Consider the following 13,668-nt stretch of genomic DNA (forward strand, 5'->3'; position numbering starts at 1 on the left):
CCACCAAAATAAATCTGGCAGCAGGCCAGAAGTCGGAGGTGTGACGTAGTTATAAAGTGCATCAAGTTTGACTTTGAGCAGTTGACTGATCGGCTCCCTGTGTTCTAGGTCGCTGGGAATGTCCCTGGCACCAGTGCGACATCTGTGGGAAGGAGGCGGCGTCGTTCTGCGAGATGTGCCCGAGCTCGTACTGCCTGCTGCACCGCGAGGGTCTGCTCTTCATCTCCAAGCTGGATGGCAAGCTGTCGTGCAGCGAGCACGACCCCTGCGGCCCGGACCCTCTGGAGCCGGGGGAGATCCGGGAGTACACGCCCCAGCCCAGGACGCTGCCCCCCGGCCTGGGCATGGCCGTCATCCCCCCCGCCGCATCTCAGCCGGCCGGGGGGCCCAACCCCGCTGTCAGGAAGGTCCAGGGGGCCGGCGCTGGAGCCTCCGAGTCGTTTCCAGCATTCTCCATCCCGGTGCCGATAACCATCCCCGTCGCCACTGCCGCCACCGCCGCCTCGCCGCCGCCCTCCAGCTCCGAGCCGCCCAGCAGCCCCCACGTCTTCGACCTCCCGCACTACTCCCCCATCTCCTCCTACGAGGAGGAGAGGGACGTGCTGGACGAGGACGAGGAGGAGCTACAGGCCGAAGAGGAGGAGGAGGAGGAAGAGGAGGAGGAGGAGGAAGAGGATGAGGAGGACGAGGGGTTAGTGGAAGAGGAAGGCGAGCAGAAATCAGACGACATGGAGGATGAGGAAGAGGAGGAGGACGATGAAGAGGAGGAGGTGGGCCTGGAATACCTGGAGCTCAAAGACGAAGAGGATGAGGATGAAGACGACGAGGAGGAAGAGGAGTGACGCACAACGGACTTTCATTTACAGAAACAACGCCGAGTCACTGCAGTGAGGAAGTAGTTTTCTTTCACGGACGTTCGGGAGGATTTTTGGGGCAAAACTAAACTGTAGAAAAACATAAAGAAACTGTGACGTGTGTAAATAGAAATATAAACCGCATCAATGCTGTATAGATTTATATAAACACTGACATTTCCCTCTTCACGTTCACACTTTCTTTATGCTCTCAGTCTAGTTCTGTCCTCATAATCCCTCCTGGCCTTGTTACACTCTCCAAACCTGTAAACAGTTGTTTGTTTGTTTTTTCACTACTTCCACTGACGGATTTGTTCTCGGTGCGTCGAGTCGACCTGTGTGTTTGTTGCAGTTACAGATGTTTGATACAGTGCAGCCGAAGAACAGGACTGGGATTATGTTTACATCAGTACCACATCTCCCCGTGTGGGATTAAAGAAGTCCCGTCGTATCTTAGGAGAGTCGCTGCGAAAAGAACCATGAAAAACTTTTTTAATTTAAAGCTGGATGAAGACGTCTGGATTCAACTGAACTCGCATCAAAACCTTCCCGCCATCGGTGGAAAACCACCCGACTGGAAGTGATTCACAGTTTTAATGAGACACTGAACGTGTGGACAAGCTCCCTCCACTAGATACAGAAACACTCCAGGAAAAAAAGAAAATTAAAAAAAAAAAGAAAACCCTCCATCAGCGTTTGACTGACGGTGCTCTCTTCCATCGAACCGTGTGAATCGGCTCGTCACGCTCGGCGGCGGCGGCGGCGTGGATCGGAGGGCGCGCCGGTGTGCACGCTGTGCTCTGTAGTGATTATTTATCTGCTGTTCTGTGACGCACAAAACCACCACAAACGACGAGTCGGCACCTCGGACCGACCGGGACGGACTCCACGCTCGCACTCCAGTACGTGTTCTCTTGCCACATGTTTCGCTCTGTCTTCAAGCTTGATATCGTCCGTGTGTGATCTGCCAATGCCTTAGAGTGTATTTCTTTGGAGATATTTTTTAAGGAGTGGTTCGGCGCCTGCGAGAGCCACGTTTCCCTACTTCTGCCTTTTTACGGTAACATTTCATTCCAGTGTAATATTGACCTGTTAGATCTCAAACCATCCACCTGTTACAACAACTGCTCTATAAATATATAAGAAGTTATCAAATAACAACCTAGTACTGGCATCTTTTATTTATTTTTAAACTCATTTGTGGTACATGATAATAATAAAAGAAACACTTGATTTGTGAGTTGTTGATATTAAACCACTAGGATATTTTTCAAATCCCACACGTGTGGCTTTAAATTCATTTTTATTGAAATAAATCACATGGACATGCTGTGAAAAGACAGTTATTTCACCACTGTTGTCAAACAATAATAAACTAAATGGGTATTTACATTGACTGTCTAGTTTATAAAATATTTTCCTCAGAAAATAGAAAACGCCGGGTATTTATGGAGCGAAACCAGAGCTGATATGAGAGTCGCTCTCAGATTATGTGGCATAACAGAGGAAGTTTTGTCTTTTGAATTATAGCTGTTTAAAAAGACACAAAGACTAACGGTATTCTTTCCATTTCTCATTCCGGAGCTTCAGCATGTAAAGAAAAATATTGGCGTCACTACTGAAGAAGATGGAGGAAATAAGATGTAAATAGTTTACTATTTAACTTTAATTGAAAAAAAACTAATTTATCTAAGAAATAGTCTCAACACAGGGGTGTCAAACTCATTTTACTTCATACAATATGATCTCAAGCAGATTTGTAAAGAATGGCATTATAATCCATAAATAACTCGAAGTCTAAATCTGCAGCAAAGTTCACATTGTACCTCCGTCACTACTGGTGGTGAGTCAAGGTCAAACCCTGACCTTGGGTGCTTTGAAGCAGCTGAATAAACTCCAACCCGTCAGATTAAAAGTGTTTCTCCTCCTCACAGGAACATTCCTTCAGCAACAGGTTGTTTTTTTGGGGATAATAAAGTAGCTTTTTCTGAAGTTGACTGTAATCCATCCCTCCATCCTTCCACTGCTTCACCCTGTGCAGGGTAGCGGGGCGCTGCCGACAATCCCTGTGGGCTGAGAGGGAGGTGATGAGAAACACCTAGAACTCATCAGGGGCTGATCGCCTCCCCATGAGGCCACGTTAACACGTACCCAGGTTTTTACCAAAACGGACATTTCCCCCTCGACGTTTACAACAACATCTTTGTACACCTGGTTCAGAGCTGCTATGAGCAGCCAAACCTGAAGGGGGCAGTGTAACAAGAAGCATGAAGCCATGATAGCCAATCAGAATCCTGGGGGGGGGAAAAAACACAATGTGGTGGGGTAAATATATGCCTACCTCCCTTTAGGTGCAACTGGAGAGTTTATCCAGATCTCCTCTGTGGTCAGGAGGTTTCAGGAATCATCGTTTGTGGTCAGTCGTAGCTGCGCTTATGTGAAAATGCGCGGCCCAAACGCAGAGAAATATCAGTTTCTTCGTGTATACGTGGCCTCAATCTCAACCTGGCGGCGGCAACGTTAGCACGTCCTGTGCAGGTTTCATTTCCAAATGAGAACCGCCGAAAGAATCGAAATGTTAAGCAGAATCGGAATTGTTCCACTGCGGCAGGAGAAGTGATTCGTCCCTGACGGACTACAGGAGTGTCTCATCACCTCCCTCCCACGGGGCCAAAGGCAGAGTTGATCCTGCTCTGGCCTCCACGCCGTCAACGGACAAACACTCACACTGACCCAAAACCACACAATTTAGGATCAATGATTAACTTCACATGAGGCTCTGACGGTGATCCAGATGCGAAAAAACTTAATTTTGCTACTTTATGTGATTAAAAAAGGACAATTCTGTAGCAAATTGTTAGAGAATATTAACAAAAGCTTCTGTTTCAAAGTAAAGACGGTGTTGACTTGGCCAGTATGGAGTAATGAATTTTAACTAGCTATACTATCTACATTGGTGGTTCTTATGTCATAAAGTGAAATAATTGACTTCATAAAATAGAATTGTTCAATGAAAGCCTGTTTACAGTAACTCGCCAATTTAAAGTTTTAAAAGTTAATCTCATTTTATTTGCCCTTTGAGGACATTTCTTTACAAAGACATGGCCTGCATTTTAAAGTTTTAATTTTTCACACGAGGTGCAGTAATAACAAAATAAAAGCTGGAAAGCGTCACTGCTAAAGCTCAAGTTATATAATACACTTTTATTTAACACTTTCAGTTATTTTGAACATTCATGTTCAGAAAAGGGCTCAAATATTACAATCAATGGCAAAATAGGTCAAACCAGCCAAGATCTGTCAAACAGCTTTCAGCAGGTTTTTTTATTTTTTTTATTATTATTTCACAAACATTTCTTTTTTAACAGCTTTCAATTTAAAAACAAAGAAAAAAAACAAAGCATGAAGCGGCTCAGACGTCGCTGAGATTACGTCCATTTCTTTCCCGACACATCCGCCGGGCAGCGCAACATAAAAAGGCAATAAATTAGTGAGTGGAGTCTTAAATATAGGTGGTATAGGAGGTGACGGTTGGTACCACGTTACGACATTCAGCTTTTTCCTGTTTGTGAAATCTTAAGGTTACCACAGCAGAGGGGAACTTTTACTGTCCTTTTTTTTTTTCTCTCTCTCTAAATCCGTGTGACATTTTACCAAATGTAGAAAAGTAATTCTCCCTAAAATGTCTTTCAGGTAACGTTCAACCATGCAGTTTACTTAGAACTATCAGATCACCTTTATTCCCCGTCACCTTCCCACTGGTGTGTTTACCTTTTGACAGCTTCTCGTGCCAAAACCAATGCTTCAGGCTCAGTGCAACATGTGCATTAGTGTTTTCCTGTGCATTACCACCCACCCAATACACTTTCACTTGAGAACATTTAAAAAAAAAGAAAAGAAGTCAACTTGTTGCATTACCGCGAGTGGCCTCAGGGGCGGCGATCTTTGAAAAGCCGAAGCCGCATGCACACGTTTCTTTTCCTTTGTTTGGCGTAAAGGCCTCTGTGGGATTAACTGCAACAGAAGGTTCTTGTCTCAGACAGCTTATGGACATGGAAGCTTAAATATGGTTGCAGGTAAACAAAATGAAGAGTCGTAAACAAATAGTCCTGGAAACAGCATCCGCCATGTTTTCTCCGTCCAGAGGTTTCTTTTTTGGGGTTTTTTCATTCTGCTGCAGCTTCATGAGTTTATCTCCTTTAAATCCACCCGGCAGTCAGTCACGTCCTCCCCGACAGAGTCCTGCACGTCTTCATGGCACAAAAGAAATATCTCACAAATCAACAGGGCGGTTTTGTTTTCCCGCGATCTGCATCCAGAGGCGAGTTCACCGTCGTCCAGGTTGGATCCCCGCTGAGGAGACGGCGGCCCCTGCTTCTTCAGTTGGTGTGGCAGCAGGAGTAGAAATACGAGTCTTTCTTCTGGCCCAAGTCGACGCCCGTGTCTTCTGCTGGGAAAAACAATGAAACGAGGCAGTTTTCAAGACGCAGAGACGAAACTGTTTACAAGATTTCTGAATCACATCGTGGCAACGTGTCAACTGAGGGAATCGAACCCGTGAACCTCTGAATGGAGCCAATCATTTAAATCATAATAATACAACATTTGAGCCAAGTTACCATATCGATCGATTAGATTTAAAATGGCTGAAATTCCTACTTTATTGGTCATTATTATTATTATTGGTTGTTATTGTTGTTGACAAAGACTCAGAGACCTCTGCTCAGCTGCATGTGTACAAATCTGTGACTTTTAACTGAAAAACTTTGTTTTTTTGGGGATCGGGAAGTGATTTGTGAACGGATCCAGTAATGATGTTTAACGGGCTAATCTATAATCAGTATGCGCAAAGTCAGGCGTGTGAAGCATAAGACACGGAAGTCTGCAAGACTCTCCAATCCAACTAAACCACCAAGGAAACTTTAAAGAAAACAATGATTCTTTTTATTTTTTTTTAAACACATTTCTTCAGAGTAGCCGACACAACACAACACAACACTGAGACCCGAGCTCAGATATCAGAGATGCGGCCATGAAAGCTAGAGATACAGAAGTTTTTATAAGATTTCACTGGATTTTAGACTCGAAGGTTTCATTAAAACTGACTTATTGTCAAGATTGTAGTCATTTTCAGTAGTATTTGTTTATTTTTGTGAAGATACAGACCTTTTCTTCACGTATACTCTCCGCCTCAACAAAGAAAGACTTTAAATGAAGGTTATTATGGCACCGTTATCCAACCTATTGAAGATGAAATTGGACTGTTTGTGGCTCCTGAACCAAAATGTTTTGGGCTCTCCTCTACTATGTGTAGTTTTTATTACACTTGCACCAGGAAATTCTTCACATCTGCCGAGACTCAAATATATTCAAATAATACATTTTAATCCTTTGTGCGACTTATCTTATTCTTGATGTTTTTTTTAAAGCACAAATTCTGTACGTCACACTGATGTATGAAGCTCCAGTTGCAACACTTCACACAACAGGACAAGGTTGCCTAGAAGATTTCACGGAGCAACAGAGGAGGCCTCACCCGTCATGTACTCGAAGGCCGTGTCGTTATAATCCTCAGCGATGACCTGGAAGAGTTCATCTGGAAGGAAGAGAAAGTTCCCATCATGGCGAGCTCCACTCACATCACGAATAATAGATTCACCTGAACAACAGACTTTACAGGCTTCCTGCATGGAACCAGCGACACTGACGTTAACAGATCCGTCATTAAAACGTAATAATACTGATATTCTGGTGACCGGCTCGTCTTTCTACAAACTGGCGTGAGAAGATCTCATCGTCACTGCCCTCATTAGATCTTCTCCCATCGAACTGGATGCTGGAGATTGTGATTAAAGTACCTAACCAGGAATTCTGACTGCTCTGAAGAGTCTTCATTTAAAGGCAACAAAGGACTTGGTTCCGAGGAACATCTCAAGTTCACACACTGCAGGTTAAAGTGGCCCAAATACGACTTTTCTGATCAAATCTGATTTTGTAGGACAGTCTAACCAAATCACTGCTTTTATCATGTGTGCTTGGAAATCAAAAACAATATCTGACGTTTTTTAAAGTGGCCTCCTGCATTTTAATCCATTTTTTACATCGTCAAAGTGAGACAAACGTCACAATTCTGCACTGGAGGAGGCAAAACACAGAAAGATCACATTAAGATCCATCAGAAAAGAACCAAACAACAAAAAGATCTCTGGTCTGTGGGAAGTGTGGTCTGCAGGTGGCTGCGAGAGGAACTCACCCACGTTATTTCCTGTTTTACTGGAGGTCTCGAAATGCCGCGCACCGATCTCTGTGAAGCCAAACACTTTGGTTAGATTTGAGTCATGATGAGCACACGCACGCACGCACGCACGCACGCACGCACGCACGCACGCACGCACGCACTAAGTTTTGTCTGTGATGCAATGATTTCTAAGGACGTTAGATTACTGACACTCTGAGATGTAATCCTAAAATGCTCCTTAATTTCATATCTGCCACATATACTGTACTTCTCTACTCTGTTTTGACTGCGCATGACGAACACTCAGGAGAGGAGAGCCTCTGAATCACTCGCAGCATCGCCGTGAGACTCTTTTTCCACTGATAAAGCTCAAACAAGCGTCTTCGCTCGCCGGCGTTTCTCCTTCGTCAAACACTCACAGACATGCCTCAAAAGTAAATCATGCAGCAAAGAGAGGGTCGAGTGTCCACCATTGGTTTTTAAAAATGATAAAAAGAAATCCTACATTTCGAATTTGTTTTTATCGATTGAATTCTTCAGTATTTGTAAAGTAACAGTAAAGCACTTTGAATTGCCTTGTTGCTGAAATCTGATCAATAAATAAAGCTGCCCTACAACAAAAAAATTCTAAACTTGGCAACATAAAACTGGTATTGAAATGTGAAAAGAATATACAAAAATAGCCAACGGGATTAAATAAGAACTGAAACTAAAAGTAAACTAATGAACTAAACTTATAAAAAGATCAGAAGATGTGACTATAAAGTGATGTAAAACATCGACATATAGTCAAAGGACCAGAAAATGAAAAAAACAAAAACAAACAAACATCAAATTGCCACAAACAAAACCAAAAGCAATATGAATAGGTCAGAATTAGAATTTGGAGAATTGGCGCGGCGGCGCTCACCTTCAGCGAAGTCCTGAGCGTCGTGGTAGTCGATCTGACGCACGCTGCGATTCGCTCCGACCAGGTCGCTCTTGGTGCCGCACAGGTAGATCTTGCAGAACTGCGGGACGAGACCCAAGATCGGAGACGCACCACGTTACCGACGTACCAAACGGCAAAGCGCTTTTCTTAGAAATGTTCACAATGTCCCTGATGGCTTTGTCCCTCGGGCCTTTTGTTTGACACCCGGAGCTCCGATGTTTCTTAATTCCATCTAAATTCTGTCTTTTTATTTTTCATTTAATGAGCCAATGTGGAAAACTCAATTACTGAATCTGTATATACATTTTTTTTTTTTGTTATGTTAATATGTTGCCATTACTGCATTCTATATAACAGATACATAGAGTATGTTAGTTCTTCTAGTGTATTTAGTCTGTATAACTTGATAAATATTATGTTTTTTGTGTATTTAATCCAGACACAATGTGCGTGTTTTTGTATTGAATACCTGGAAAAACATGTTCATTTCACGCACAGATTACTCAAACACACTTTCACTACATAGTTGGGGTTTTTTTCACAACAGCTTCATAAAGTAGAATTTATTCATTTAGATTCGACATGAAAAAGTCTCTGACCTCCTCGCAGTTCTGCAGCTCCTTCACCCAGAAGCGAGCTCGCTGGAAGCTGCTGCTGTCGGTCAGATCTGCAGAAAGACAAAGAGCTTTTTAGTATTCTCCTCCAGAGACACTACAGAGTGCTGCGTACAGTGCAGGGGCCCAATAATAAAACATCCACAAGCCATAAGAGTAAAATAAAAAAAAAAGAGCACGTTGAACAAAACAAATGCTTCGAAGAAATAAAACCGTGAAGAAGACAGGAAAGGTGGAAGTGGACAAAAGGTCTTAAATTAAACGTGGCAGCACTGCGGGTGAATCACCGGGAAACACCAACGTCAGCAAAGTTTCCCCAAAGTGGAACCAGAGTGTGGAAACCATTTAGAACGAGGTGTGTTGACTCTGAGGAACGCTTCGTTCTGCCATGTTAAACGTCGTGATTGCCGTCCTGCACTGTGCGACCCGGGGCGGAGGAGCCGATTTAGCGGCGGTCCGAGTGTGACCGCGATGTGGAGTTACCGTAGCAGACGACGGCGGCCCGAGCTCCCCGGTAGTAAATTCTACTCATGGCTTCGTAGCGTTCGGATCCGGCCGTGTCCTGAATGAAGAACGGAGAAGAAACACAGATCCATTGTTATATAATAGTTCAACGCAGTCGTGTGTGTCGTGTTGCATGGCGTTGCTCTCGTCTGTCTCAGATCTGATGGGAGACTTAGACACAGTCAACATTCCCTCAACCTCCATGCAGACTTTATTTATTCAGCACTCTGAAAACTTCAGCGTCACACAAACTCCAGATTTCTCCAGTGATACCATCATAGTTTCTGATTAATTATGTAAATTGCGTTAAGTTTTATGACACAGAATTTCGCGACACAGTGTGATGACGTAAACGTAAAAAATACTCATCTTAAATAATTCAGCATATTTATATTATGGTTAGCCTGGCGCTGGCACATCAAGCTGCTTTTTGCAAACGGTCTGTAACTCACCCATATTCCCAGGGTAATCACTTTGTCTCCCACCTGGATCGGTTTGGCAACAAAAGCAGCACCGATAGTCTGTCAGGAGGAGAAGATGAGAGCAGTTGAGCATCAAGAAGACACGTCTGAACAGTGGTGTTCCACAAGCCACAGACTGAAGCAGCACTAATGGGACTGCTGATGGGGGCTGTGCGTTATGGAGAAAAGATAGATCCACTCCATAGCTGAATTCTACGTATTCCAAGACCCACATTTGATTTTTGCAACACGTATTAGATTTGTTCGTATGAACTGATCCCTTGATCAACACACAGGAATGTTAATTTTCTTGAAAATGCTTGTCCAATGCACCGTCTCCACAGAACGATCATGAGCTTTAAGCATCAAGGCGATCGCAGACTCGAGCCTTTATTACCGCGACGTTCCCCGGGGCTGAATAGAAAAATGACGCCTTTGATGCAGGCAGTACGTCTGGGCGGGGAAATGGAAGCGGAGCAGCTGACACTCACGTTCTGGTACGGGCCGACTAAGAAGCGATGATGCACGTATCTCTCCACCAGACTCGTCTTTCCCACGCTCTCCTTTCCCAGCATCACCACCTTGGTGTCGACGCGCATCGCGCTCATCGTGGCGGCGTCTGCAGAAGCCCCGGGACGACAGCGCAAGCGCAAGCACACAGGAGGAGGCTGGATTAAGATTAGAGGGCTCTGAAAAGATATGATGGGGAACAGATGAGTTCTAATTGATCATTGTGAGACAAACAGACAGGTAACTCAAGGAAACTGTGGTTTGGTCACTATGGTCAGCTGAAACAAACAGCTTCCTCATTACAACTCATCACATGAGGTGAGAAGAAGATGTAAATCAATAAAAACTTGTTCACACACAAACCGAACAAAATGTGCCATCACGTCATCCTTTCCTGGAGGAGCCAAGCAATCAATTTCTTCTCTGAATTCATCACAAGTCTTTAACTGGTGTAACGGAAACAACCCAAACAGATGCGTTTCTGAAGAAAAATCAACACACTGAACTCCGTAATGATCGAGAGTGCAGAGTTTCAGTTAGCTTTATCTTTCCAGTCTGTCGATCATATCACGGGTAGGTATGACTTCTAAGAAACAAATCCAAGCATGAAACCAAAACCAGAGTGGGAAAAAAAAAAAAGAGAAGAAAGTCTTACTGTTCAAACTAAAAGTAGGAACTGAATCTTTAATGTGCGGTTTAGTTTAACCAGCAGCAGGAAAACCAAAACTGCTTACTGTTAATATGAAACTATGTCGAGAGGAGCTGGATTTGTTCTCGAGTAAGCTGATAAGCTGGAATAACTCAAGTCTGTCCTCCTTTCACCATGACTGTACATGTCTGAATCCACAGCAAGGCAACAGGCAATCACTTTCACTGTCACTTCAGTAACTGCACACAACTTTCATTCAGACTAACAGAAACCACACCACAGATTAATAACAATGTAGTAACAATAATCTGTATTTGTAGATTAACAACGCATGGCGGTTCACAGGCAACATAAAACTGATTTCAGAAATGGCACAGCACTAAATTGAAAGGTGTACATATTTTAATAATAGACTTAAAGGCGATCACTGACTCATCTGACCTAATTTCTTCACAATACAGAGTTAACTTTAACTTATCACAATCAATTGGTCATTATTTACACGATCTGAGGTTTAAAAAATACTTTTTTTTTCTTGTTTTTGAATATTTCACACTAGAGGTAGGTTTAATAACAAAATTCACAAATGACTACAAATCCCTGTAGTTGAATTTGAAATACAGGAAAACAAGGCAAGCACGTGAAGAAAACGATATTAATCTAACGAAGCCCTTCCTACAAGTTTAAACTGTAATCTGAAGACATTTAAAGAAACCTCGAAGTAAAAACGTGGAAAAAACTTTGTCGGGGGCTTAACTTTAGGAGTTTGTTGTGATCTTGAACATTGTGTACAAGAAGAAGTAAACAGGTTTATTCCAATAATTATGCTTTCGATTTTGTTTATTTGAACACGATCACAGAACTAGCTTCTGCCTCAGCATTATAGTTAATGTTTTTAAATAAAATAAGGATGGGAACGCGAGGTTAGATTGGTTAGTTAGGTCTCTGGGACGAACATGACACAGCCAAATAAACACTAAGGTTTCCAACCGGGCGGGGAGACGTTAAGTTAGCCTAGCTGAGTCCAAACACTCACCTGGTCGGTGGCTTTGTCTCCACAAAAATCTGATTTACTTCAAGCTGCGGTGAAAACCGGAGCTGACACCGTGATATACCGAAGCTGTGCGGTACCACCTTGCCGGCTTGTCATCGCTTCAGTCCCGGCGGAGCGGCGGAGGATCCCGGGGCGGAGTGGCGGAGGATCCCGGGGCGGTGCTGGGTGCTCCGCTTCACGACCCCTCGCACTGTTGCGCAACGACGAAAATCACAAACCGTCGGTTGGAGACGTTACAAAAGCGAGGGGTGACCAGCCAGCATGGCTTCTGTTTAATTTAATGGTCCGTCCTCCAGGTCCGTCCTCGGGTCTGCGGCTGTAGAAGCTTCCAGCTGAGCTTTGTTTGTATGGGTAGGAACCAACGAGCCATTGGAGGCTGTTTCCAGGTGGGGACCGGAATACAGGGGACACCACCGGACGTAGGAAAAACTTTTTTTTATTTATTTATAGAGACGTCACTGACGAAATAATAGTCCACCACAACACAACATATAAAAACAAAATTAGTTGGTGTTAGTTATTTAGTTACATCTGAATTTTAAAACAAATTAACCAAAAGGAATCTGAACAGAAAGAAACACAAAACAGCTAAATTGGAGCAAAACCAGTCGCACAAAGACTATACACATTATGAAAGAAACGCAGGATGACCAGCAGCAGACAAAAATATTACCAAAAATGATTTTCCATGCAAATCAAACAAACATATTACCACTTGAACCCCCACTAAGAGATATCCATCGTCCAACCATCATGCATCTGTGGGCCCCCCACATTATTTTTGTCTGATCTACTTGGGTACCAAGTGCGTATGGCCTAAAAATGGACAGCTTACATGGGACCCAACAGGCCATACCGAGAGGCCCCCGCATAGGTTCACTTATTTGAGCTTGCTTAACGGGTCAATAATGGGAAATGTTTGTATGGGATCAGACTAGGCAACCTGTGGGTCCCACGTGTGCTGACTAAATGGGTTAAATATGAGAAAACACAATCAAACCCGTATGGATTGACTACATGGGTTCAACTTTGTAAACAATGGTTATATGAGCTCACTATGGGTAAATGAACAACGGGCCCACTTCGTCAAACCATATGGGAAAGACTTTGGCAAACATAATCATATATAACTGCATAAAACTTTAAGATGGAAGGTGGGCCTTGTGCAAGTAGCCCAGGTGGGGTTCAACTAGCACCAAATGCATGAAGCCCATATGGGTATTTTTCAGCCTATGTACTACCTGCATAGGCCTCACACACAAATGATGGCCTAGCAATCACAATACCAACCACAAAATAATGAAAATGAGATTAGAAAAGACTAAAACAGACAACAACTATAAGGAGACCTCCTAACAAACACAATAAGTTATGAAACATCCAGACACTTGAAGGCCTCGGGAAAAGGTTTAGTAAGTATTTCAGAGTCAGAAGCAAACAAGGTAAAGCGGGTTTCAGGGAGTGTCCACTATAAAATTATCTTTTTTCTCCCCATCATTCTGAGAAAAAAAATGTATGTATGTATGTGTTATATCAAGTTTTCCGAAAAACTGATGACCCGAATTGCATGAACGGTTCAGGAATGATTTGTCATCATACAAAAAACAATCAAGCCTCTGCTAGCACACTGCTATTTCCGCTACAAGCCCCCCTTCTCCACTTTCAGCCAATCACATGCCAACTTAGTCATGGTGCGTTCAAGATGTGCAAAAGAATGGGAACCAGCAGAACATTGTCATTTTTTATTTGGGTTCCAGCGCACATGGGTGTCGAAGGAAATGAGGAAGCAGATTACCTGGCAAAGAATGCTACTCAGGAAGATGAAATAGAAATTGCCCTGCAATTTGGACTGT

The 13,668-nt window shown here is 43.4% G+C and overlaps 2 protein-coding genes across 5 annotated transcripts in view; one reads left to right on the top strand and one right to left on the bottom strand.

Annotated features, from left to right (window-relative positions):
• Positions 1-2,245, top strand: part of nsd1b (nuclear receptor binding SET domain protein 1b) — a 30,801-nt gene extending 28,556 nt beyond the window's left edge. The window contains exon 24 of the mRNA XM_080482773.1: positions 109-2,245. Within this exon, the coding sequence (XP_080338899.1) occupies positions 109-842 (734 nt within the window). The 3' untranslated portion in view covers positions 843-2,245. The remainder of the gene's footprint in view (positions 1-108) is intronic.
• Positions 2,246-3,638: 1,393 nt separating this feature from the next.
• Positions 3,639-12,186, bottom strand: rab24 (RAB24, member RAS oncogene family). Of its 4 annotated transcripts, none has more exons than XM_080482775.1 (10): positions 11,798-12,168; positions 10,847-10,949; positions 10,094-10,291; positions 9,594-9,662; positions 9,121-9,199; positions 8,623-8,690; positions 8,003-8,102; positions 7,108-7,158; positions 6,391-6,450; positions 4,035-5,304 (listed from the first exon to the last, which is right to left on the bottom strand). In XM_080482775.1, exons 3-10 carry the CDS (start codon positions 10,208-10,210, stop codon positions 5,234-5,236), a joined length of 615 nt encoding a protein of 204 aa, XP_080338901.1. In that variant the 5' UTR covers positions 10,211-10,291; positions 10,847-10,949; positions 11,798-12,168; the 3' UTR covers positions 4,035-5,233. The 4 variants fall into 4 exon arrangements, with proteins under 4 accessions (XP_080338902.1, XP_080338900.1, XP_080338901.1 ...); XM_080482777.1 differs by having other exon boundaries at positions 4,040-5,301; positions 11,798-12,164; XM_080482776.1 differs by lacking the exon at positions 10,847-10,949 and having other exon boundaries at positions 3,639-5,301; positions 11,798-12,186.
• Between the last annotated feature and the right edge of the window lie 1,482 nt (positions 12,187-13,668).

Source organism: Lipophrys pholis (assembly GCF_963383615.2).
Source record: "Lipophrys pholis genome assembly, chromosome: 16".
Lineage (NCBI taxonomy): Eukaryota > Metazoa > Chordata > Actinopteri > Blenniiformes > Blenniidae > Lipophrys > Lipophrys pholis.